Below are 26,363 nucleotides of genomic sequence, written 5' to 3'. Positions count from 1 at the left end.
AATATAGCCTGGCATGAGATCAGAGTGTTCAGTACAACTGCTTACGTGACAGGAACGTGAAAATATCCTGGATGTTCTTTCTTTTCTTAAAATAAACTTGCTGGTATAAACGATGTTTGGGACAATTCCTATACATACATGCACTAGGAAAATGGCAAACATCAAATGCTTAGATTCTTCAATTCAGGCTAAAATGGACTACATGTTATTTTCTATTTTGAGATAAAGTTGCCTGGGAGAGGTAGTTTAGACAACATATAATTGATTTAGTAAAGTTCTTGGAATAGCTTATATGAGGAATTCAAAATCCTTCCCAATGGCACATACACCAAATCTCACCATATGATGTTTCCTTGGGTAGAAAAAATGCCCCCACTAGGATGACAAGTATTCCTTGATATTTAGTACCTTTCTTGCATGTGCAGGTACCCGGGAGCAGGAAATACTCCAATGATTTGGTTCTTGAGATGCACTCCTTATGTGATGATGCTGTGGAGAGGTCATGTGGGTGAACTGTTCTTTCAACTCCCAAGCATGCTTCACCAGGAACTCAACATAAAGTCAAGGGGTCAGTTTCAAGAAGCACACAAGGTAAGAAGCATTTAAAGAGGTTTGCTTTTTCTATTCTTCGTTCTGGATTCACTCTAGCTGTAACATGATCAGCCCTTGCTCTCCTATGGAGCCAGCAGGTATTCTGGGACAAAAGCTCAGGTTGACTGGCAAGAAACCTTATGCTTAAAGTCTCAGGCACAAAGTACTTTACTTCAAGCGCCGTTAGACTGAGTGATACTGAAATACATTTGGACATCATTTGGCATCTGGACTCAATAATTTCCAAAGCCCTGAAATTGTTCACAGACAACATGCCGGTAAGTTTCTTATAATCTTTGAAGCATTTGCTATCTATTAAAATAGGCTTTGAGGAGGCTGAAGTTTCTTCTGTGTGCAAATCATTGGCACTGAGAAAATAGAAAGAAGTTCAGATTATAATTGTAGGCGTTTGTTTTGCTCTTTGTTTTTTTCCTATTCAATAGATGTGGAAAAGTAAAAGATGGGAGTCAGGATTCTATACTGATTAAGAGTGAGCTTTGGAATCTAACAGACTTGAGTTCAAATCATGGCCTTACCCCACTCCCTTACCCACTGAATGATCTTCGGCAAATTACTCAACCTTTTGAATGCTCAGCTTAATTTTGAAGATTACCTGTCTGAAAGGGATAGTACCAGGGCTAAATGGGTTAAGGCATGAAAAGTGCTTAGCACAGCACCTGGCCCGTGGCAAATGCTCAACAAGAGGTAACTATTATTATGGAAGGCTTTGTTGATTGAAGCTCCAGTGAATAAAGATTTAATTCCTTTAATGTCCCCTGGCTCTGTTACATTACAATACTGCATATGCTCTTCCAGATGGAAAGTTTCCATATCCTTTGATGAGATGGAGTAAGCTTGGCACAGGTCCCTCCTAGATCTCTGAAGGGGTGCTATGCAGATAGCAGGAATCTGCCCATATTGACAGATGTGTCAGATGGATTAGGGGACATTGTTGAAACAGACAATGTTAGAATTCAGTATTAGATTAAATTGAAAAGTCATACTAGAAGAATGTAAATGTTTGATAGTGGCCATTGTGCAGTGTCCAACGAAAACAACCACGTCATTGAAAAATAGCCTTTGACCTTTGTAATCAGAGAAGAAACTGATCCAAGTGCTTCAGTTCCAGAAAGAACATCATATATTTTCCTGTAGGCTTTTAGCACGATGCTACTGCTTGTTACTTTATATCCATGTGTCTGTGTCTGGTTCTTCTTTGCTTCCTCAGTGTCTAACACCGGCCTTGTTTATAGTAAATAGGCTTTTATCCAAACAAGACAGAAAACAACCAACTAACATTTTATTTAGTTTCTACTTTGTGCGGAGTGCTGGACAGCAGCACTGGAGAAGAGAAAGGCAGGAGGCCATGATCTAGTGGGAGAGACAGGTAACAAAAGTAATAATGAGGGGCTGGCCCTGTGGCCAAGTGGTTAAGTTCGTGTGCTCTGCTTCAGTGGCCTGGGCTTGGCCGGTTGGGATCCTGGGCGTGGACTTACACACTGCTCATCAAGCCATGCTGTGGCAGCATCCCACATAGAAGAACTAGAAGGACCTACAACTAGGATATGTGCTGAGGCTCTGGGGAGAAAATAATAATAGTAATAATAATAAACACTTAAAATGATGTACCACTAAGTGCTATAAGAGGTACATGTAGTGTTTGGTAGGGGCAAAAACAGAAATGGAGATGAAGCTTGAATGAACATGTATTCTTTTCCCATTTAGGTGATGTTCTGCAGACTTCGGACTCACCAGTGGTGTTTCATTCTGTTTAATGTCATCCTATTTCATGCCTTGCTTTTTGGGGCTGATTTTGTGGAAGAATATTTTCTGCATGCTTTGCCTTATGTAGATATGAAGGTTCTTGAAATTAAGGATAAGGCAAGGAAATTGAACATGGATCCTGTAAGAAGTAATCTTTCCAAATATTATATCCTGAGCCCATCGGAGGTGTGTAAAGGGAAGAACATATTTTTGCTCTCTCTTATCTTCAGTAGCTCAGGAAATGGAACAAGGCGGGACCTCATCAGGAGAACCTGGGGTAACGTGACCAGCGTTGGAGGGCACCCCATTCTCACTCTTTTTGCTTTGGGAATGCCTGTTTTGGTAACTACTCAGCAAGAGATAGACAAAGAGTCCCATAAGAATAATGATATCATTGAAGGACTCTTCTTGGACAGTGCTGAGAATGAAACCCTGAAGATCATCACAATGACGCAGTGGGCTGTGACTTTCTGTCCTAATGCCCTGTTCATTCTGAAGGTTGATGAGGAGATGTTTGTTAATTTACCAAGCTTGGTAGACTATCTTCTCAACCTGAAAGAACACCTTGAAGATGTCTATGTAGGAAGAGTTATCCATCAGGATTCACCCAACAGAGACCCTAACAGTCAAGAATTTGTCCCTCTTAGTGAGTACCCAGAAAAGTATTACCCAGATTACTGCAGTGGTGAGGCCTTTATTATGTCCCAAGATGTGGCTCGGATGATATATGTGGTTTTCAAAGAAGTAACCATGATGGTGCCTGCTGATGTGTTTGTAGGAATTTGTGCCAAGTCCATTGGCCTTATACCTATCCACAGTTCAAGGTTTTCTGGGAAAAGGCACATCAGATACAACAGATGTTGCTATAAATTCATTTTCACATCCTCAGAAACTACAGATGCTGAAATGCCCTTGGCATGGAAGGAAATTAACAATGGGAAAGAATGTACACTGTTTGAGACTTACTATGGGCTCATTTCCTGCAAACTTCTAACATATCTTGACAGCTTTAAACGTTTTCACATGGGTACCATAAAAAACAATGCCATGTATTTTGGTGATTAGGATTTGTTTTTCTTATAAGTGTGTTTTTAAATTACCTCCTACGTCGTTATAGAAAGCATCCCTCCTTCCTTTACGTAGTTTCTCTGAATCTTTAATTGTATTCAGCAGGTTGCAAAGTGTTCTTAGTGCTCTGATGTATTACACCGTGTTGAGATCTCATTTTAAGAAATTTAACTTGGGGGCTGGCCCCGTGGCCGAGTGGTTAAGTTCGCGCGCTCCGCTGCAGGCGGCCCAGTGTTTCGTTGGTTCGAATCCTGGGCGCGGACATGGCACTGCTCATCAAACCACGCTGAGGCAGCGTCCCACATACCACAACTAGAAGAATCCACAACGAAGAATATACAACTATGTACCGGGGGTGTTGGGGAGAAAAAGGAAATAATAAAATCTTTAAAAAAAAAAAAAGAAATTTAACTTGGTGTAGCATGATTTTTGTCAAAATAAAGCCTCTCATTCAGAAAAGAGAGAATATTGAATTTAATTCTAACCAAAAGGTTTGTTTGTCCTTACAATGAGTGAATTTTAAAAGTCACATTCTATGGAACTGTCATGACTCAGTGATAGCAGCAGTGACTGATTTGATAATGCCCGGAATTAAAGGAAAATGATAAATAAGGAATTTAACAAAATGTTCATCTTGTCTGCAGCAGGAAACATTTTGGTCATCTGGGTGGTGGAATTACATTTAATTTAAAAGTATTAGCTACCTAGTACATATTAACTTAAACCTCACTCGTATTGGGCTTGGATCTCTCACTTTTGTGAAACATTTTTCATCAGGTCCTAACTGGGTAGTGCTTTACAGATGGGATGGCACAAATTCACGTTTCATGTGACGTATACACTCTGTATTAGTATCCCAGGGATGCCATAACAAAGTACCACAGACTGGGCGACTTGAAAACAACAGAAACTTATTTGCTGGAAGTTCTAGAGACTAAAAGTCTGAAAGCAAGGTGTTGGCAGGGCCCTGCTCTTTCTGAAGCCCCTAGGGGAGAATCCTTCTTTGTCTCTTCTTGCTCCTGGTGGTTGCCAGCAATCCTTGGCATGCTTTGACTTACACACGCATCACTTTGTCTCTGCCTCCATCTTCACACGGCCTTCTCCTGTGTTTGTGACTTCACATCATCTTTCCCCTGTGCTGTGTCTGGGTGTCCAAATGTCCCTCTTCTTCTAAGAACACCAGGCATTGAATTAGGGCCCACCCTAATGACCTCATCTTCACTTGATTACATCAGCAATCAAACAAATCAATGGCCTATTTCAAAATAAGGTCACATTCACAGGTACAGGGTTAGGATTTCAATATATCTTTTTAGGGGATGTAATTCAACCCACACCACCTACTTTCTGATTTCTCTTGTACGACGACTAGGCAATAGATTGTAGTTCCCATCCTGGGCTTCTTGGGATTTTAGGTTTCCCCAAAGTAATACACTTTGAAAATCTCTGCCATGACACCTATTATGATCATATTTTTAGATATGTTACTGAACTGTATTGAACCTCAGTTTAGGTACAAAATCAACCTTGTAGGGATTATGGACTAAATAAGTCAAGTATTTAGCATTGGATTTGGTCCATAGTAAGTGTGCATCAAGAAGAAAAGGCAGCATTGAAGGACGTATGTTCTGAGTTAAACAGCTTAGGTTCAAATCTTGGCTCCACTTACTTGCTGTCTGACCTTGCGCAAGTTCCTTAACTTTGCTGTCTCTCGTCTCATGTGTAAACGGTGTAATCACAGTACCTAACTCCTGGGAATGAGAGGATAGCAACATATGTTAATATATGAAAAGCTTTTAGAACAATGCCTGACACACAGTAACTGTTTGCTATTATCTCCAAAATATAACCAAGTAACAAAAGAGGAACACATCTGACTAACCATCAGAAAGCTAGGTTAATATTTTGGCTCTGGGCTGTGCCACCTGTACAGGGTACTTCATTTCTCAGGCTTAGTATCTTTGTCTGCAAAATGATACTTAACTCGTACAGCTGTTATGAGGATAAAATGAGAATATGCATACCAAGGGCCTAACATAAAGTAAATGCTAAGAAATGGCAGCTATTATTAATAATAAAGAACTTTGCGATTTTCCCCTTTAAATTCTAGGCTTTGGTCACTGAATTACTTGTAGTTCCCTACATGTGTTCTTGTTTTCCTAGCTGTACTCCTGCTTGCTCTGCTACTTCCCACTATCCTTCACTCGACTATCTCCCATGAGTTCTTCAAGATGCGAGGGAAAAATCTTCCCTCAGGTCTAGGGTAGGTGTTTTCTGTTTTCCTCTATTTTTGTATTTACTATATACTAATTTTCTATTGATCTGTTTTCCTCCACTATTAGCCACTTGCTACCTGTGTGATTTTGGAATAAGCTACTTAACTTCTCTGAGCCTCAGTTTCTTCATCTATGAAATAGAGATCTAAAAATTAAATGAGGTAAACTTAGGACTTAGGACAATGTCTAATTCTTTTCCCAAAGCCAGGCACATGAGCAGTCAAGAAGAGTTTATTAAATGCAAAATAAAATAATAGTTTGCAAATTGTATTTAATCTTAAAAAAAGTCACAGGTGCAAAATCAGAATCAGCATGTAGGCCATACCTAGGAGAGAGGGCAATCCTTTGAACTCTGTTGTTAAATGACTAACATCAGCATCACGAATGAGATTAAACAAAAGTCACCTTAAAGAGAGAGAATGTTCCTCAGTCCAGGGAAGTCCTGGCTGTAGACTAATTAGTGGTATTAGCAGTAGGGAAATGGTTGATATGGAAAAAGGAGACTCAGGGATACCAGAGATGGCAGAAGAGAGATGATCAATCTGGAGACAAGCGAATTCTAGTCACTTGAGAACCATTTTGTTACAAAGCAGGGATGGTTTATCAACGTCACCATGGACTAAAAGAGACCTATCTCTAGATTCTGAAGTGTCACACTCTGATAACACACTCACGCACAAACCTCTGGATTGGCGATGGGTATGCAGAGTGCTTTGGTGTTTAGAGAGCAGGGCACTGGAAAACAGGTGGGAACATTTTTTGGTCAATGAAAAAGTGCATCCCTTGCTAATCAATGAGATGGCATCCTAGTTTATACATAGCGTCCCTTTCGTTCTAACTCAGGTTATTAGGAGTCAGTTTCCTTCTCTCTGATCAACTCAATATTGACTTGACAACTCTGAAAAATTAAAAGCAAAACCCTCAACAATGACGACCCACCAGTAAATAAAAAGACAGTTTGGGGACGTTTCCAGTTTAGTATATTATTACTCCTCCTCCTCCAAAACCACTATAGAGTAAAATTCATAGATAAACAGCAAAAAAGCATCAAAGAACACCAGAAACATTTTTAAAAGGTTTATTTACTATTTTTCAAAGGAATAATAGTAACAAAAAAATCAGAAGAGACCTTATTAAAAGTATTTATTCTTAGTATGAAGAACATAATTTTAAGATTCCATATTACTTGTTTTTCAAATAATATTTATATCCAAGACTTTGAAAGTGGCATCAGAAGGGGGAAAAGGACCAAAAAAGAACAAAAAAAGGGTGGTGAAGAGAATTCAGAAACAACCTGGTTCTATTTCAGTTGAAGTAGATTTTAAAATAAGACAGTAAGTTCATGGAAATGTTCTGGGAGGAGAACAAAACTTCCATCTTCTTGCAAAGATTAAGGCAGTCAAAGGAATCTGAAAAGCATTTGGTTCAATTCTGACCAAGTTTGCCTCCTTTCCTGGTTTCAGATTGTACTTCAACGTAGAAACACAACAAATGTTGGTGATAAAATTACATTAGATGCTCCATGATAATTCTTGGGGGAGGGAAGTCTCTGTTTTGTAAATTACAGATGGAGTCAAATGGCTTAGGAGAAGGTTTGGTAAAAAAAAATGGTCTAGACTCCAGAAGCAATCATTCAGCTCCTTCCACTGCTGTTGTGGAAATAGGTTTCACATAGTATGGACCTTCGCTCAGGTAAGTTCTGAGCCTCAAATAATTTGGGTTCCCAAAGATTTCCGCAATTGTCTTGGAATTGGCAAGTGCTTTCACCAGTTCATATTTGGCATCCTTTGAAGCTTTGTCACGCTCCACGGACCGGTCCATCACATATTCTACAAAACCTGGACTATTAAACATAAGTTTCTGAGCCCAGGGTTGGTCTGCAATGGCCTAAAACGAAGATAGAAAGAACTCAATTTCTCTGAGCCTTAAAAAGTTAAGTTTGCTAGTGGGATGGCACAGTCCCTAGAAAGAAATTTAGCAACATGAACCTTAAAAATGTTAGTTTCCTGGGAATCTAACTTAATAATCTAAATATTAAAAAAATCTTTGTATACAAAGATGTTCAATATAGTATGAAAGTCACAATACAAATGTCTAACAGTGAGGGGATGGGTAAGTAAATTATGGTATATAGCCATAAAAAATTAAATAAAAATTAAGAATAACATTTATAAAGGATAAGTAAATCTGTATATGAAAAAAGTAGATCCAAATTATATTACAACAGTGGAAAAATAAAACAAAAACTAGAAAATAAAAGACTACCCTAAAGAAATTCTCATACATGTGCACAAGATGATATTTTTGAGAATGTTCGTTATAGCATCCTTTGTAATAGAAATTATCTAAATCTTCATTTATAGAAGAATGATATACTGTGGCTATACAATGAGATACTAGTGACTTTCTAATTGCTTCTCTCAGTATAAATCTTAAAAACATAATGTTGAAGAGAAAAAGAAAGTTGTAGAATGACGTGAATGGCATAATACCATTTACAAAGTTTAAGAATACGTAAAAGACTGTAATTTGTTTTAAGGATATATACATATGTAGTAAAAGTATTAAATCATTTGTGGGGTTGTAAACCCTGAATTCCTAACAGTGATTATATCCAGAGAGGGAAGGAGGGGAATGGGATTGGGCAGAGGAAGCAAGGTATGACTATATGTTTGAGATAGTTCACCAATAAATAAATAAATTAATAAATACTAACACTAATATTAAAAGGAAATACACCAAACAGGTATGACTTTATGTGATTTTAAAACTTCTACTTCTCAATCTTTCTCCAATTTTAAAATGGTGAATAAACCACTTTTATAATATTTTTAAAAACCTCACCACTACATTTTATGAACAAGGAACAATCATGTTTAGAGCCTAGGCTCTTCCTCTCCACATGTGTTCGGCAGACCAGCAGTATCAGCGTCACCTGGGAGCTTGTGAGAAATTCAGGATCTCAGCTCCACTGCAGAACCACTGACTCAGAATCTACATTTTAACAAGATCTTAAAGTTCCAGAAACACCAGCTTAGTTACCAAGCTGAGGATGAAGGGTGGGCTGAAATAAAAATAGCCATCCCAACCAGTAAATCAAAAATTATCTCTACAGCTGTGGCCAACTAAGTGGAGCAGAAGGTAGAAGAGTGGAAAAAAAATAAAGTAACAACGGGAATAGCAATGCAGGAGCCAAAAGGACTACCACAGTGACTACTGACAAGGGTAAAGCAGTGTAGAAACATTTTTGAAGTTGATGGGAATCCTGTATCCTTCAAGACCCAGTTCAGGTATCACATCCTGCAGGATGCCTCCCGTCTCTTGTCGCCTCCATTCTCCTTGTTCCCTCCCTCTCTAGGCCAAGCATGCTGCCTGAAATCCCATTATTACGATTACTAAAGTCATTACTATATTTCCATGAGCCCAGGCACCAGGTAAGTGTGGGAGCTACCAAGATAAATCAGATATGGTTCCTATTCTTAAGAAACTGTTTAACAGGTCAAGAAATAAACATTTTCAACATAATGTAATAAATAGAACACAGAGGTATTATTCTCACCACAACTGTAATTATATAATTAACTCTACAATTATATTTATTGCCTGAAGGTAGAGGGCACACAGGGGTCCAGAGATATAAAGCAAGCGGGTTGGTATCACTAGAACATTAAGTGCCAGAAGGGGAATGGCAGGAAAAGGAAATAAGGCTCAGGAAGATGACCAGGGCTGGTCAATAAGGGCTTGCCCGATGGCAGAGAAGGAATCTGGAATTAATTCTGTGATCCCATAGCATCCTGTTCAACCTGCTGCCACAGCAGCTAATACCTTTTACTAATACAGTTTATAATACCTAATACCATGTACACATCTGTCTCCCTCATTAGTCTATACTAATAGCAGCACTTGTGTATCCCCGGGGCATGGCAGAGGTACTGGCTCATTGTAAGTACTCACATGTTGAACTGGCAGAGTCCCAGAAGGACCTGTGGAAAAGAAGAGGATGCCTACCGTGAACACTTTTAAGGCAGCACAGCGTAGATCAGGGAAGGGTTGATTACTGATGCCACGGAAGAGCTCCAGCGGGTCCCGAGACAAAGAAGAAAACCAGGATTCTGTCATCCTCAGGAGGTCATCAGTCTGCTGCTCAGGCTACAGGACAGAAAAGGAAACCTCAAGACATCTAGAAGTCAGGAAACCTGGGTTCTGCTGGCACTCTGTCATTAACTCACTGTGTGATCTCTGCCAAGTCAGGAGCAATCGTCCCCAAACCCAGCCTATACTTTCCCAATTTTTTTTTCACGGAGTTAATTAAGCAATCTCTAGGATCCTCTCCAGTTCTAATACTCTATGATTCCACTTTAACTTTGAAAAATGTCACTAGTCATATAGAATGATGGTTATCTTCTTTTACTAAGAGTGAGAAAGATGGCATTTGGTCAACATGTATGTTAACTAGTGATATACTGATTCACACAGATTTATTCTCCCAAACGTATCCCTCTGTCCTTCATTAATTTCCCAATCTACTTACTGGTAAATAAAGAAGTGATGAAAGTGCATCCAAACACCTAATTTTGAGTTCTGTTGAGGCATTTTTCGCTTGATATCCTATTTTCACGAGCAAGCGTTCAAAGCGAGTTCCTTTGAAGGATAATGAGAGATTTTTTATTGTGGTAAAATACACATAACATAAAATCGACCATTTTAACCATTTTTAAGCATGCAGTTGAGTGGTACTAAGTACATTCATATTGTGCAACCATCCCCACCATCTATCTCCAGAACTCTCCATTCCCCCATCTCCACCTGCTGGTGACTACTCTTCTACTTTCTGTCTCTGTGTATTTGACTATTCTAGGTATCTCAGATAGTTGGAATCATACAATATTTGTCCTTTTCCATCTGGATTATTTCACTTAACATAATGTCTTTAAGATTACTCCATGTTGCAGCATGTACGAGAATTTCATTTGTTTTTAATGCTGAATAATATTCCATTGTATGTATACGCCACGTTTTGCTCATCCATTCATCCATTCAATGAACACTTGGGTTGTTTCTACCCTTTTTGGCTATTGTGAATGAACACAGGTGTACAAATATCTGTTTGAGTCCCTGCTTTCAATTATTTTGGGGATATACCTAGAAGTGGTCTTGCTGGATCATATGGCAATTCTACGTTTAATTTTTTGAGAAACCATCATAACTGTTTTCCACAGTGGCTACACCATTTTACATTCCTATCAGATATGCACAAGGGTTCCAATTTCTCACATGCTTGTCAATACTTGCTATTTTCTGTTTTATAAAAAAATGATACCCGTCCTAAGTGAACAATGAGATTTTTTTTTTAAAAGATTTTATTTTTTTCCTTTTTCTCCCCAAAGCCCCCCAGTACATAGTTGTATATTCTTCGTTGTGGGTCCTTCTAATTGTGGCATGTGGGACGCTGCCTCAGCGTGGTTTGATGAGCAGTGCCATGTCCGCGCCCAGGATTCGAACCAACTAAACACTGGGCCGCCTGCTGCGGAGCGCGCGAACTTAACCACTCGGCCACGGGGCCAGCCCCAACAACGAGATTTTTTAAAGTATGCTTTTGTATACTATGACCCCTATCAACCTAAACCAACATAAAAATAAATATGTAGTTAGAGACCAAGTGACAGTCCTAAAACACAGAGTCACACGCAACACAGCATATATAAGTCAAAGTGCAGAGGATTTGGAATCAAAGGACCTGGGTTTGAGTGGCAGCTGCCCAAAGTCTGCATGATCTTAGAAAATTTTCTTAACTTCTCTGAGTTGCAGCTACCTTATCTGTAAAATGAGAACGACAATAGTGTGTTCTTGGCAGGATCATAGGAGGAAATGTCATAGGCAAAAGCAGTTAGAAAAGAACGTGTGATGAGGATACAAGTTGTGATACACAACAGCATGTTCACTTTCAGCATATACCTCACAGGGTTTCAACAGTGCTGCATTTATTATTTTTCGTGTAGAATTCACAGTGCTTTCAAGATACTCATGGATGTGCCACAAAAGTATCACTCTTAACATAAAATCTTATAACAAATTTTCATTTCTTTTCCTTTCTTGATATTACAAATATGAAACAAATGTGTCTTTTCATTAAATATTTACAGCAACCCTGAGTAGTCATTAGACTCTTTTTATAAATGAGGAAAATGAGGCCTAGAGTAGTGAAGTGAGTAAATGAAGTTCAAAAAGCTAGGTGAGTGTTAGAACTGGGACATGAATCCAGGTCTTTCTGACTCCAGCCCTTGGTCTTTGTACCATGAATACTACATAAGGCAGATGGAGAAGAGAAAGAGTGTGTGGGCCAGTCAAGTCAAAAAACAAAATTTCAGTAATAATCATGAGACTTTTAGGGAGGAGTCTAAGATTATGGTAAAAAGACTGCCACTTGTAAAAACCAGTTTTTATGATACAGTTAATGTACTAGCTAATGATCTTAAATCCTTGTCAAAAATGAAGATATCCCTAAAGAAAGCCAAAACAAATCACACCAACCTGTCTTCTGTAACACCTGTTTTCCTTCAACATTGGATCCCAGGATTCCAATTGTGTCCACTGCTACACCAACCATGGTGGGGTCCTGACTTTCTGTCATTTCAAAGACTTTTTCCACAAAGACAGGATAACGCTCACAGACCTGTTGAGGACTATCCATGATAGCCAGGTTTCCAAAAAACTTCACAAATCCTAAAAATATTAAAATACATTAAAAATAGATTATTTTAAATTTTAATATATTAAAAATATAGAGGAGGAAGACAGCATAAATTGTGGGCCCTATGTTTTCATAGGGACAATAGTAAACTACAGGCTAGAAAGAGGAAAAAGGTTATGGCACTGTATTCCCTGGAAATCAGACAGACTTAATAAGAAGGACCTGTGATGTTTGGTCCTGAGAGAACAGAAAACCCAAGGTGTTAATGAAGCTGGGTCCAAATGCTGAAGCACTGTCATATGCAAGAGGGAGAACAAAGAAATCACAGGAAGGCAAGTTTGGAGTTATTATTAGGAAGAAATTTTTAGACAGAGATGTTCATCAATGAAATAAGCTAAGCTACCTAAGGAAGGAATAAATCTCCAAATTCTGGAAGTGCTCAAGAAAAACGAATCAACCATGTCCTAGAAGAGAACGGCTGGAGTAGATCTTATATTAATAAAGATTCCAACTCAGAAGTTTGATGAATCTGTGAAATGTACTGTAAATGTTGTGACTAGTACTTTTATTTTTCTTTTGGCCGAGGTTGAAAGGAAACCATCCTAATGCTCTAAGTAGCAATACTTCCAGAAAATGACAATCAACAGTTCATAGCTTCCAGGGCAATAGAGTCTACCTCATTAAGGGGCTATGGGTATTATCTCAAGGGAAGCAGCTCTCAAGAAAACAATCCCTGGCCACCCCTGTCAGAGATAACTCAGAAACAAAACATGCACCATCATTTCCACAGGCATCAATATTTCTTACCTGGCAAATAGAAGCTAGAGAAAGGGTCTGAATCTGCCCCAACAATTATATTAGAAATCTGATCAATTACTCCTTCCTGAGCAAGGTACTGTCGTCCATGATGAGTACTTGCCAGCGATGTCACCGTCTCTATACAGGTTGCTCTGAGATGCCAAGATTTTGCATAGGATTAGCATACTTTATAAACTGCTTTCACATAGGTTATCCTATTTAATTCTTTCCATCAAATCTGAACGGTCAGTGATCCTGGCTCTACTTTTCAGATGAGGACAGAAGGATGAGAAAATTGCAGTGTCTTGTCCAGAATCACGTTGTTATTAAAAGGCAGAGTTTAGACCTAAATCTTGCCCTTCTGACTTGAGGCTCATTATTATTTCCATTATAACATAGTTACTTCCTAGGAAATCTTTTTAAGCTTTTGTTTTATTTTGAAATGTCAAACATATACAAGAGTAAAAAGGACAGTACAGTAAACCCCAATGTACCCATAATCCTGATTGTATAGCTATCAAGATTTTGCTTTAATCTTTTTTCTCCATTTTTTTCTGAATTGTTTTAAAGCAAATTCTAGTCATCTTGTAATTTACCCCTGCATACGTCAGCATGCATCTCTAAAAAACACGAAGTTTTTCTCACATAATTATAATGCCTTTTCTACATATTAAAAAATTAATAATAATTCTTTGGTATCATCTAATACCTAACCATGATCAAATTTCCCCAATTAACTAAAAAAAGTATTTTTATAGTTGGTCCTAAGGTATTTTAACTGACTATTTGCAAGCTTTTTTTTCTATGTCACAAAATCTGATACAAAGCTAAAAAAAATTAACAAAATTAATTCCCTTATTAGGACTGCTTTGAAACAGTGTAACTGGTGACTGATTTGTGCATCTGAGATTAACAAATTCAGTCACATTCAATGAACATAGGACGATCAGAAAATCATTTAAGACAGGGATAACAAAACCTATGTACACAAAGATGGTAACTATGGTGCTATTATAAGAGCAAAATACTTGAAGCAAACTAAGTGTTCAACAGTGAGGATGTATTAGTAAATTGTAGAATATCAATAAAGAAACTTTTGGCAGATAGTAAAGGGGACTTAGTGAGTAGGGGGCTGGGAGGGAGGAGACTGGAATTAACATTTCTTTGAGGACCTATGTCAACCATTGTCTTGGTCTCTACGGGGTCAATCATGTAATCCTCATATTATCTTCTTTACAGCTGTCATTGTCCCATTTAGGAGAGAGGAAACTTAAGTGCAGAAAGGTTACAATAATTTGTCCAAGGTCAAATAGCTAATAAGTAGCAGAGAGGAACTCAAGTCCAAGTCTTGCTCATTTTCAAAAGTCACGTTTCAGAGGAAGATGGGCATGGATGTTAGCTCAGGGCCAGTCTTCCTCAGCAAAAAGAGGAGGATTGGCAGTAGTTAGCTCAGGGCTAATCTTCCTCAAAAAAAAAAAAAAAGTCACTTTTTTTCCATCATGCCATAGTGCTATTATTTAACAACAAACCAACACCAAACAATGTGTACATTAACACAGTAAGTAACACAAAATGGCATCACCATGTGATTGTAACTTTTTAAGACCACACATGCCTAAGGACAGGGAACCAGTTATTCAAAAGCAGCTGGATTGTCATGCGGGGTTTTGCTAAGTTCTAGTATGCTGTCACAATATAAGCTTCTTCAGGACATACATGAGTCATGAGATTGCAACCTGGGCATAGGCTCTAGCAGGGAAGATCACACTGAGTCCCAAGGTTGTTTCCTGGCCCTTCAAAAGAGGACTTTTTGCTTTAAGAACTCTCTCAGAAAACATACCTGACTAGCACATCCTCACCAGTCAGCTCTCTGAGGAGCTGGGTTACCAGTCCACTGGTGGTACAGTAGTTTAAAGATTCTGGTGACACAGAAGAAATTTCCACAATTAGCTGAAAGAAAAGAACAGAAAAAGCAGAAAGGTCAAAACAGCCCCAAACTTGTCAGATCTCATTTTAAGTTAAATGTTGGAGTTTACATAATTGCATTTTAAAAAATCCATTGTTTGTCTCCACAAGTAGGAAAACTTTATCGAACACATAAGAAATTACTTTGACACAGAAACACTCCATTATATCTAGGTGTATCTGCACTTAAAAAAAAAAATCATCAATTAGAGTGCAAAAGCCTGAATCAGCAATAACAGACAGATTGTAAAAATCATTCATTCATTCATTCATGCATACATTCTATCAGTCAATCATTCACAGGCACGTCCTGAGGGCTTACTGAAAGATATAGGACACTGAAGGATTTTAAGCACAGGTATGACGGAATCAGATTTAGATTTTTAAAAGATCATTCGGACTGCATGTGAAGACAGACTAGTGGTGACAAAATAAGGACACCAGTTTGGATGCAAATACAGCAGTCCACGTGAGAGATACTGGTAGCTTAGACTAGGATGTTGGTGGCTATACCAAGGAAGAGAAATGCATGGGTTTAAGTAAAACCAACATGACATGATGACTGAATAGATAAGTGGTAGGGAGAACAAAGCCCCACAGAGAATGAGCTTAAGTCTAATATCCAACCATGAGGACTGTGGGACAGGGCCACTTTGTTGCTGCTGTTTTTTATTAGGGGCAGGAAGCAGGTAGAAAAGATCAGGAGTTTGGTTTTAATGAGTGTGAGGGGCCCAGAATATGTCCAAGGGGGAGAGAGTGAATAAGCAGTTGGACCCGAGGCTCTGAGCTCAGAAGAGAGATCTGGGACGGAGTTTATGTTTGAGAGTCATCACCATTACAGGTGGGAAGTGAAATCAGAGGATGAACGATACTGCCTAGGAACGAATACAGAGTACAGTGAGAACAGGGCTCAGGACTTCACCTTCACAAACTCCAACCATTACAAGTTCCATAGAGGATAATGAGCCAGGAGACTGGGAAGAAACAGCTAGAGGCAGAAGGAGAACCAGAACAGTGTGGTATCAAGACATGAAAAGTACGAGTGTTTTGAAGCGAGAATTAGACTGTAGAGGGTTCCATTTTGAATACGTAGCCTATCAACTGTGTGGCCTTGGGTCAACTACTCCATCAATAGTGAGGTTAATGATAATGATGTATAGGGTTTACTGTGAAAACTGAAGATGACATCTGTGAGGATTTAGCACAGCGCTCAGTACAAAGCTCGTGCGAATGAGAGCCATTTCTTCTTACAACTAATTTTTTCAAAGTCCAGTTCCAATGGTATCTCCTCTGTTATAGCACTTACAGTGCAGTGTAAACATTTCTTATCTGTCTCACACTAGGCTGGGAGTTCATCACTATATCTCCAGCATGTGGTATAGGGCCTAACACAGACTATGTACTCAATAAATGCATGTTAAACAAGCCATCTTCCTTCCAATGCAAGCTTGACTGCATCCTGAATTGTAGGCATCAGAAACGGTGCTTTTAGTCTTACCTCATACACCCTGTATCGAACAATGTCATTTGTTTTCATTACATTTTTCAAATCATCCAGCAGATTGCTTTCAAATAAAGCCTCCAGTCCAGCTTGGGTCAGTGATATTCTTGACAGGGATTTAATGGCCTTATGAGGAAAGAAAAGATCTCTAAGTCATAAAAATATAGAGTATTAATATCTACTTCATAAGACTGATGTGAAAATTAGTGCATGGAATGCCCCTTGCCCAATGAGCATTCATTACATTTTAGCTATTATTATTTATAATTGGAAAAGATACATATTATTCTCAACAGAAAGCAGATTATGTAAGTTTTGTTTCCTATCAAGCAACCCATTGTAAGCCCTATGATGGATAATTCAGATATGTGTCTTCTAGAAAACAGAAGGGTTTTATTAGTATTTATGTGACATCATTTATTTATCTGATACCATATATCTGTAGTAGGAAATTCAATTACACAGATCATCCATTTAAACGTTTACCTCTCAATCCAGAAGGCCCTTCCTTGCCTTTTAGGACACTAATATCTCTGCGCGTTTAAGCTGATGGCTCTAGCTGACTTACCGCTTTAGCTACAGATAGATTCTCGCCACCAATACAATAAACGACTTGTTTTAGTAATTCAGCATTATTTAGAATCTCAGTAACAGCATCAGAATTTTCAACAATTCTTCCAACCTGAAAGAAAGAAAAAATCAGAAATACTCTTCCAAGGTAGGGCAACACATGAACACACAATGGTCAAATTTCCTTAGCATGCAGTTATTTTAGGAGTTACTGATTACAGCTTTAAGACAAGTCATTAGAAATTCCAAATGACCCAAATTCATTAAAGCTAAACACACATATCGTCTAGTAACATCTTTGAAAGGAAAGAAAAAAAAAAAGGTGGGTAAAGAGTTGAGACACTTCAGTGAGTGAAAACAATATAAATCCTAGTTCTGTCAATTTTTAGCTACATTGACCTTGGGCAAATTAAATAACTTCTTTGAGCCTAATATTTGTCAATAAAATGGGATTATAATACTTAACTGCAAGATAGTAATGAAGATTAAATGAGACTAAACAGGTAAAGCACCTACTACACCATCTGGCACATAAATGATCAATGAATAAATTGATAGTTTCGCCTTTTTGTTGAATAAACAATTTAGAGGAGAAAAGGAAAAACAGTAGTTGAATATGTACTGGATAACTAACTGCTCAGCTCCTAACATTTCAAAAAGATTAATCCTCAGCAGCAGCTCTTCACCCAAATCTTAGTAGGATATTCTGGTTACCAGGGTGATAAGAGTTACTGTCTTAATTGGTTGGTTTAGTGACCTTCACAATAGTACTTTGTTCATGCCGCTATAAGACTTAACATGGCAATCTTTTTCTCTAGACTTGGGGTTCCTTGAAGGAAAGACATACACTTTATTTATCTTGGTGGCACTAACAGTATATGATACAATGCCTGGCATGTAAAAGGAACTCAGTCAGTATTTGATGAATGAATGACTCAGACGGTACTTAGTGGAATTCTTACTTTAGCTTGTATCCCCTCAGGTAGAGTTAGCTATGAACATTAGAATAGCCTTGACACTCCCTAGAGACAGAGAGATCATATTTTCCTTATCGCTCTTTCTTTGGCATGCAGCATAGAGCCTGGTCCAGAGCAAGCAGTCACTAAATGTCAGTTCCTTTATTACGTGCTGGTAAAATGTCATACCTGGGACAGAGTGAGGATTTTTACAGAATCACTGGGGTGGGTGAGCCCCCTCTGCAGGTCACCCTTGAGGTTCCGGGCCACGTGAACTGGCTCCACAGCTTGGAGCAATCTCTCCAGAATGGATACACACAAAGCAGTCTGTTCCCTAAAGGAGGCACCATAGCTCTCATTAGTTCATGTCTTGCCAGGTAGAAAGTAACAAGCTAAGAATATCTGCCACTTAGCTCAGTGAGGATCTCTTCCACACAGACTTCCCTTTGAAACACTAGCTTCTACTAATTTATTAAATAATTTACTAAGTACCTATTAGTGCCGTGACTGTGCTGAGGCTACAAAGAAGGATAAGATATATTCTCTAGCCTCAAAGAGCTCAGTCTAATGGAAGATATGGAAAAACAGAAAGGCAACTATAATCCAGGTAGATAAATGCTATAGGTTCGGGCTGGAAGCTGTGGCAGCTCAAATAAGAAGACGGTACAGAGAAGGTCTCTCAGAGGGGTAACACCTGAGATAAACTTTAAGAAAAGGTGAGAGTTATCTCAGAGAAGACAGTACCTGTTCTAGGAAGAGGGGGTAGCAGCACACGAAACGGCAGAGAGGAATGAGATAGTGTTATGCATTCAAGGAACCACAAGTAGCTTGGTATGACTAGGTCAGAAGGGGAGAGAGGTGGGGAGGAGGTAAAAGGCGGGAGATGAACAGCAAGACATAAAACAGGAAAGACGCCCAGAAGCCAGATTTTGATAGGTCTTTTATGTCCCGCAATGGAACTTAGCCTTTTTCCAGAAGGCAATGACAAGCCATGAAGCAGTTTTAGAGCACAGAAGTAACATGATGAGATCTGACTTATAGAAATCACTCTGCATCAGTGTTAGAGAAAGAATTTTCAGTTAGAAGGCATCATTGAGGGGCCGGACCCGTGGCCAAGTGGTTAAGTTTGCACGCTCCGCTTAGGTGGCCCAGGGTTTTGTCAGTTCGGATCCTGGGTGTGGACACAGCACCGCTTATCAAGCCATGCTGAGGCAGCGTCCCACATAGCACAACCAGAAGGACCTACAACTAGAATATATAGCTATGTACTAGGGGGCTTTGGGGAGAAGAAGGAAAAAAACAAAGATTGGCAACAGATGTTAGCTCAGGGGGTCAACCTTTAAACAAAAAAAAAGAAGACATTGTTGACAATGAGAAGTGATGAAGGAATAAAACAGGCGAGTAGCAGTGGGGATGGAGAAGAGGGAAAAGATTCAACAGCTATTAAAGAACTACATTAATCAGAACTTGATGACTACCAGATGTAGATACAGAAGGTGTTTCAAGAGTAACTTCCTCGTCTCTTAATAGGCAGTACAAGTAAATGGGCACTCACATACCGCTAATAAGAGTATGCAATTAAATTGGTACACATTTCTAAAAGGTGATTAAGCAATACACAGCAAAAGCCTTAAAAAGGAACATATCCTTTTAACTTAAGGATTGTACTTTGCATAACTGAGCCTAAAGGAGTAATTAAGAATGTTCTTATACCCAAGACAATTGAAAACATATGTCCACACAAAAATTTGTACACAAATGTTCATAGCAGTGGAAACGACCCAAATGTCCATCAATTAATAAATGCAAAATGTGGCATATCCATACAATGGAATATTATTCAATCATAAAAAGGAATGAAGTACTGATACATGCTACAACATGGATGAACCTTGAAAATATGTGAAGTGAAAGAACCCAGAGACAAAAGTGTTCCTTTTGATGATGATTCCATTTATATGAAATGTCCAGAATAGACAAATCCATAAAGACAGAAAGCAGATTCCTGGTTGCGAGGGGCTGGAGGAGGGGATAAGAGGGGGAATGGAGAGTTACTGTTAATGGGTACACGTTTCCTTTCCTCTTTTAAAAAACTGCAATTGTACATATCATAAAATTTACCATTTTAACCATTTGTAAGCAAACAGCTCAGTGGCATTAAGTGCATTCACACAGTTGTGCAACCATCACCACCATCCATCTCCAACAACCTTTTTCATTTTCCCAAACTGAAACTCTGTATCCATTAAAAACTAACTCCTCATTCTCCCCTTCCCTCAGCGGGTAGCAACCACCATTCTACTTTCTATCTATAGGAATTTGTCTACTCTATGCACCTCATACAAGTGGAATCATACAGCATTTGTCCTTTTGTGCCTGGCTTATTTCACTTAGTATAATGTCTTCAAAGTTCATCCATGTTGTAGCACACGTCAGAATTCCCTTCCCTTTTAAGGCTGAATAATATTCCGTTATATGTATATAACACATTTTGTTTATCCATTCATCCACTGATGAACGCTTGAGTTGCTTTGGTGATTTTAGTTTGTTTTAGCCATTCTAATAGGTATATAGTAGAATCTCAATGTGATTGTAATTTGCATTTCCCTAATGACTAATGATGTTGAGTATCTTTTCACATGCTTATTTGTCAGCCATATATCTTCTTTTTCAAATATTTTGCCCATTTTTAAGTTGGGTTCCTTTCTTGTTATTGAGTTTTGAGAGTTCTTTATGTATTCTGAATACCAGTCCTTTATCAGAAATATTCTTTGCAAAGATTTTTCTCCATTTGTGACTTGCCTTTTCATTCTCTTAACTGTGACCCTGGAAAAGCAGAATGTTTAATTTTGATGAAGTCCACTTTATCCATTTGTTCTTCTATGCATCATGCATTTGGTGTCACATCAAAGAAATCTTTGTTTAACCCAAGGTCACAAAAACTTTTTCTAAAGTTTTCTTCTAGAAGTTTTATAATTTTAGGTTTTATATTTACGTTTATAATCCACTCTCATACACTGCTGGTGGGAATGTACAATGGTAGAATCACTTTGGAAAACAGTTTGGCAGTTTCTTAAAAGTTAAACATACACCTACCATATGATCCAGCCATTCCACTCCTAGGTATTTACTCAAAGAGAAAAGAAAGAATATGTCTACGTAAAGACTTGTACATAAATGTTCATAGCAGTGTTATCTGTAATATACCCAAACTGGAGACAATGCAAATGTTCATCAACAGGTGAATTGGTAAACAAATTGTGGTACATCCATACAATGGATGACTACTCAGCAATAAAAAGGAATGAAGTATTCATTCACACCACATGGATAATACTTAAAATTATGCTGAGTGAAAGAAACCAAAAAAAAGAGTGTATATTGTATGATTCTACTTATATAAAACTCTAAAAAATAAAGGCAAACTCATCGATAGCGATAGAAAGCAGATCACTGGTTGCCTGGCTGAGGCAGGGAGGGATCACTAAGAGGCATGAGGAAACTTCTGGGGGTGAGAGATATCTTTGCTATGTTGATTGTGGTGATGGTTTCATGGGTATATATGTGTCAAAACTCGTTAAATTGTACATTTTATTATGCACAATTTATTTTATGTAAATTATATCTCAATAAAGCTGTTTTAAGAAAAAGCAACGGTAGGTTAAACTGTGTAGTGCACAAATTTCAAGTCACATGTGGCCCTTTGGTACCAAGAAGCCAAAGAGTTAATAACTTACAATCAGTCTTGTTTGACTTCCGTGTTGTAAAGCAGTAATCTTAGGACATACTTTCCCTCACAGAAACTCCTGTCGAGACTGTAGATTCACATCTATTAGACCAGACCTTGAACTAATATATAGCAACCTGAGTGCTTTAACCAGGATAACAGCAATGTATCTGGAGACTGCCAATCTACTATCCAGAGAAGAATTATTCCCACAAACTGCAGTTTGTATCTACTATGTAGTCAGTTCTGAAGTACCCTGCCTTTAAATTTTCATTATGATTCTTTGCTAGAGCCCTGCTCCTTCATTCAGCAAACGATCTCCCCCACAGAACTTATTCTTAAGACTCCTCTTCGTTTCAGTTCCTACTGCATCCCTGGTGTTAACTTATGATATGAGCCTTGAAAGTCTCTTCATCTATAAGATAAAGTGGTTGGACTAGGCCTCTCCAAAATTTATGAGTCTAATCTTTTATTTAGCTTATATTGTATTATGTGTTGCACCCTAGGAGGGTTGCAGAGATGAACAAAATACGGCCCCTGCCTTCAAAGAATTTACAAACTGGAAATAAATACATTTGAAGCTATAATATATGGCAATAGTGTAAAGCATCATTAACCGAAGTTATGATAATGTCCCTCAGAAGATCTGAGGACCAGTCACTTAAGTGACTAAGAAAGACTATATGCAGTGGATGGCCCCTCACCTGGGCCTTAAAGGATGGTCAGATTTGGAGAGAGGGGAGGGCATTTCAGTTAGAAGGACTGGCATGAATAAAGTTAGGAAAGTGCCAAGTCATGCTCAAGAGAAAGTGAATGGTGCCACCTGGTATCTGGAGGAGATGAAACACATGAATAGGAGTGGAGGGAAAAGTTGAGGCTGGAAAAGTAGGGTGGAAATATGCTGTAAAGGTCCAAATACCAGACTAAGAAGTCATGATTTTACACTGTAGGCAATGGGAAACCATGGAAAAGATGTGAGCCAAGTGACCTGAGAAGTTCACTGTGGTTGTGGCATAGCAAGGACACGCTAGAAAGGAAGCTTTGAGGTAATAAGAAGTCAGACAATGCAATAGACCCAGCAAGAGGGAGAAAATGAAGGACTCAATGAAAGTGAACAAATAAGGGATATTTCATAGACAGACCTCAATAATGTTACCTGATGGATTTAATGACGGGAGAACAAGTATGAAAAAGGGAGGAATCTTAGGCTAGAGCCAAGAGAGCCTTCCGAAATCATCCAGTGTTGATTCAATGACTCATCCTTTTCAAGCAGAAAGGTCACTTTTAAATTTCTGGATCACAAACATTTTAAACCCTTTTACATTATCAGATGATCAAATACAAAGTGTTTCTTAACCAAATATCACAAATGTGCATAAAATGAAAAGTAAAAGTTGCCATCCTACCATTCTAAGTCCCACTTCCATATTAATAGTTCCTGCTGTACCTTTCAGATATTCCCAATGTTATACTAGCCACTGTGAGTTTGAGGGGAAGAGTGTAATCCTTTTTAAAAATTACACGTAATGGGATCATAAACTCACACGATTTTTTTTCATTCAACAACATATATTAGAGATCTTGCCATGGCCACATATATAGATCTATCTCAGTTTTTCTAATCGCTGCACAGAGTTACATACTAATGTGTCATAATTTATTTAAAATCCTCTTTTAATGGATATTTAGGTTGTTTCTAGTTTCTTGCTTTCACCTTCTGCTACGGATATCCCTGCATAGGCGGTGCATTTGTGTGGGAGTACACCTGCACGTTAAGATTCTACAAGAATTACTGGATCAAAAGGCAAGTGAATGAAAAATGTTGACGGATCTTGCCAGACTGCCAGGATAGTACCCCTTCATAAGAGGGGGAGAAAAGCTAAAGGCGTGTACACAGGATTGTGGCGTCCTCCCTGTAGATGGGCAACCCTGCTTCCTCCTCCAATTCCTATTTCAAGGATGAGGTCAGTGAGGCCAGGGGCACACCGCAGAACCTGGACTTGAACCCTGTCTCTAGCCTCTCAGCCCAGGGACCTTCCCTCTCTGAATTTCAGCTATACGCTACCCTCACTGCGACTGGGCAAAAGCCTTCCCCGTCACCCCAGCCACCCGGGTGTCCATGCTCGGGGATGTCACTCTCCCCCATTCAAGCCGCGGGGTCCTCTCACCTGTGGTTCTCGTGGAGCAGCGAGAAAAGCGGGCCAAGGTGCAGTTCCGCCGCTTGCTCGCGGAGCTCGCTCAGCGGCACTGACTGCAGCACCGACTGAAGCGCGCGCAGCTCCTCCAGCGGCGCTTCCAGCCGCGACACCTCCCTCAGCAGCGCCAGCGCCTGGGCCGCCATCATGCCCCTCCCGCAGGGGCTCGCGGGTTGTCGGTTCGGCCCTCTTCCCGGCGAGCTTCCCTGAGTCTCGCGAGATCTGCCCAGCGCAGCCTCCTTTTTCCGAGTTTCGGCTGTGGCTGCGAGCTGCTGGGGCCGCACCAATAGCAATGCGGGGCTGGCGGGCTGCGCGTGCTCGCGGGCTGTCAAGCCTCGCGAGACAGCGGCCGTTAGGGTCGAACCGATGGTCGCTAGAGGGTGAGGGGTCGCGCTCGCGCGTCGTCGCGGGCTCCGCTCAGTTGGTCGCGCCGGCCGACTCTCCGGTTGGGTTGCGTGTTTCGCAGAGAGAGCGAAGGTTCGTCCTCTGCCCGGCTAGCGGAGTGGTGAGAATGAGGACCTCCCCCAGGTTGAACGGCTTCGCGGGTGGCCTCCTGCTCTCCAGCCGGACCCTGGGCTGCGGCGAGAGCGGCGGTGCTGGAGGCCGCTGAGGCTCGGGCAGCCCTGAGGCCACCTCGGGCGGGGCGGAGGCGATGGGCATGCCGCTCCCCGGCCGGTCACGTACCAAGAGGAGGCGAAGTGGCATGCCTCTGGAAGACACGATGAAAATTCTCGAGAAGCTGGAAGACGGCGTGAGTAAACCGACGTGGGGCGCCTTTCTGGCGTCAATGAGTCAACCGGGCGAACCATGAAGCAAAACACCAGGGTCATTAGGGCCAGCCTGGAGAGTATTTCGCCCGTCTGCTCCGGGGTGCTGTGCATTCTCCGTGACGTAGACGTGTCAACAATGGAGACTGAGTTAACCTGAGTCGAGGACCAGACCAGAGCGGGGCGGCCTGTGATGCTGAGGGCCGTCTGCAGCCAGGCCAAACGCATTTACAAGCAACTGGTGGAAGCCACTGGGAAGGGCAACCCAGATCAGTGTCCTGCGAGCAAGGGATGGTTTGAGAAGTTTAGAAATCGCTACAGTCTGCGAAATTCGAGCCTGATGGGGGAGGAAGAACCGTTAAATGCCCAGTCAGCACCCAAGTATTCCAAGCAACTCCACAGACTGATCAGAGCTAGAGGCCAAGTGCCTCAACAGATCTTCCTCGCCGAGGAGATGAGCTTGTTTGGGAAGTGCATGCCTTCTCGTACTTTAGGGAAAGACGAAAATCCGGAAAGCTGAGAGGAAACGACAGGATTTCCCTCATTTTTTAGTGCCAGTGCACAGGTGACAAAATGATGAAACCATTGCTCCTTTATAAAAACCCTAATCCCACTTGTCTTCTGGAAAAAGATAAAAAACGCCTTCCTGTTTTCTGCTGATCACACCCCAAAGTGACATTAGCCGCTGTCCTCTTTTTGGATTGGTTTCATAATTGTTTTATCCAAGCGCAGACTTATTTAGCAGAAAGAAATCTTGAATCAGAGTGTTGCTAGTTTTGGACAAAGGTCCCAATCACCCAGACTCATTATTCTTGGTGCATATAATGATAATACTGTGTTTCTCCCTCTGGAAGGCACTAGCCGTCTTCAGCCCTTGGATCAGGGTATAATTGAAGCATTCAGAAGGTGTTACACCAAGTATGTATTTGACCAGTTTGCTGACTGTATTGCACAAAACGCTTGCCTTGCTTTGAAAGAAGCGTGGGAAGTACAGCAGTGCTTTGGTAGTGATAAAAGAGGTGATGGATGAAAACCAGCCGCTCTTAAAGCCTGGTGGAAACTTTGAGAGGATGTTGTGAGTGATTGTGCATGTTTCCCTAAAGCCAATGAAGAAGTTAAAAAAATCATAAAGTCTGCAAAACAGATGGGCTTTAAATTCATCAAAATCAGTGAAAGTGAAATTAACGAGCTATTCAAGTTTCAAGCTTTAGCAATAACTGAGAGAGAGTCTCCATCCATAGATGAAGAAGAAGGCAAGTCCCTGGAACCAGAGGTAAAGATGAATCTAGGAACATTGGATGCTGTCTTAGACCAGGCCTCAGACCTCACTGATGCTGCAATTGATATGGATCCTTTCCTGGATTGAAGTTTGGCCTTTAAAAAAGATTTCAGTGAAGTGTTCTATACCTATAAAGAGGTGCAAAACAACCTTCAAAATAAAGCCAATGAGTTGAATGAGAAAGAAGACACAAACAATAAAGAGGAATTAATGTG

The 26,363-nt window shown here is 39.9% G+C and overlaps 2 protein-coding genes across 2 annotated transcripts; one reads left to right on the top strand and one right to left on the bottom strand.

The window, feature by feature from the left end:
• The first annotated feature begins 863 nt into the window (after nucleotides 1-863).
• On the top strand, nucleotides 864-3,601 carry B3GALT9 (beta-1,3-galactosyltransferase 9). The gene is made up of 2 exons (XM_070519946.1): nucleotides 864-869; nucleotides 2,317-3,601. The coding sequence occupies exons 1-2, from the start codon at nucleotides 864-866 to the stop codon at nucleotides 3,418-3,420; spliced, it is 1,110 nt and encodes a 369-aa protein (XP_070376047.1). The 3' UTR covers nucleotides 3,421-3,601.
• Nucleotides 3,602-6,763: 3,162 nt separating this feature from the next.
• On the bottom strand, nucleotides 6,764-25,183 carry PSMD5 (proteasome 26S subunit, non-ATPase 5). Its single transcript, XM_014830399.3, has 10 exons — nucleotides 24,076-25,183; nucleotides 18,370-18,514; nucleotides 17,223-17,336; nucleotides 16,652-16,780; nucleotides 15,029-15,138; nucleotides 13,198-13,340; nucleotides 12,231-12,422; nucleotides 10,231-10,340; nucleotides 9,708-9,848; nucleotides 6,764-7,586 (listed from the first exon to the last, which is right to left on the bottom strand). The coding sequence occupies exons 1-10, from the start codon at nucleotides 24,249-24,251 to the stop codon at nucleotides 7,329-7,331; spliced, it is 1,518 nt and encodes a 505-aa protein (XP_014685885.1). The 5' UTR covers nucleotides 24,252-25,183; the 3' UTR covers nucleotides 6,764-7,328.
• Between the last annotated feature and the right edge of the window lie 1,180 nt (nucleotides 25,184-26,363).

Source organism: Equus asinus, chromosome 10 (genome assembly GCF_041296235.1).
Source record: "Equus asinus isolate D_3611 breed Donkey chromosome 10, EquAss-T2T_v2, whole genome shotgun sequence".
In the NCBI taxonomy this organism is placed as follows: Eukaryota; Metazoa; Chordata; class Mammalia; order Perissodactyla; family Equidae; genus Equus; species Equus asinus.
Note: the sequence above shows the minus strand (reverse complement) of the source record. Positions and strands in the feature narration are given on the sequence as shown.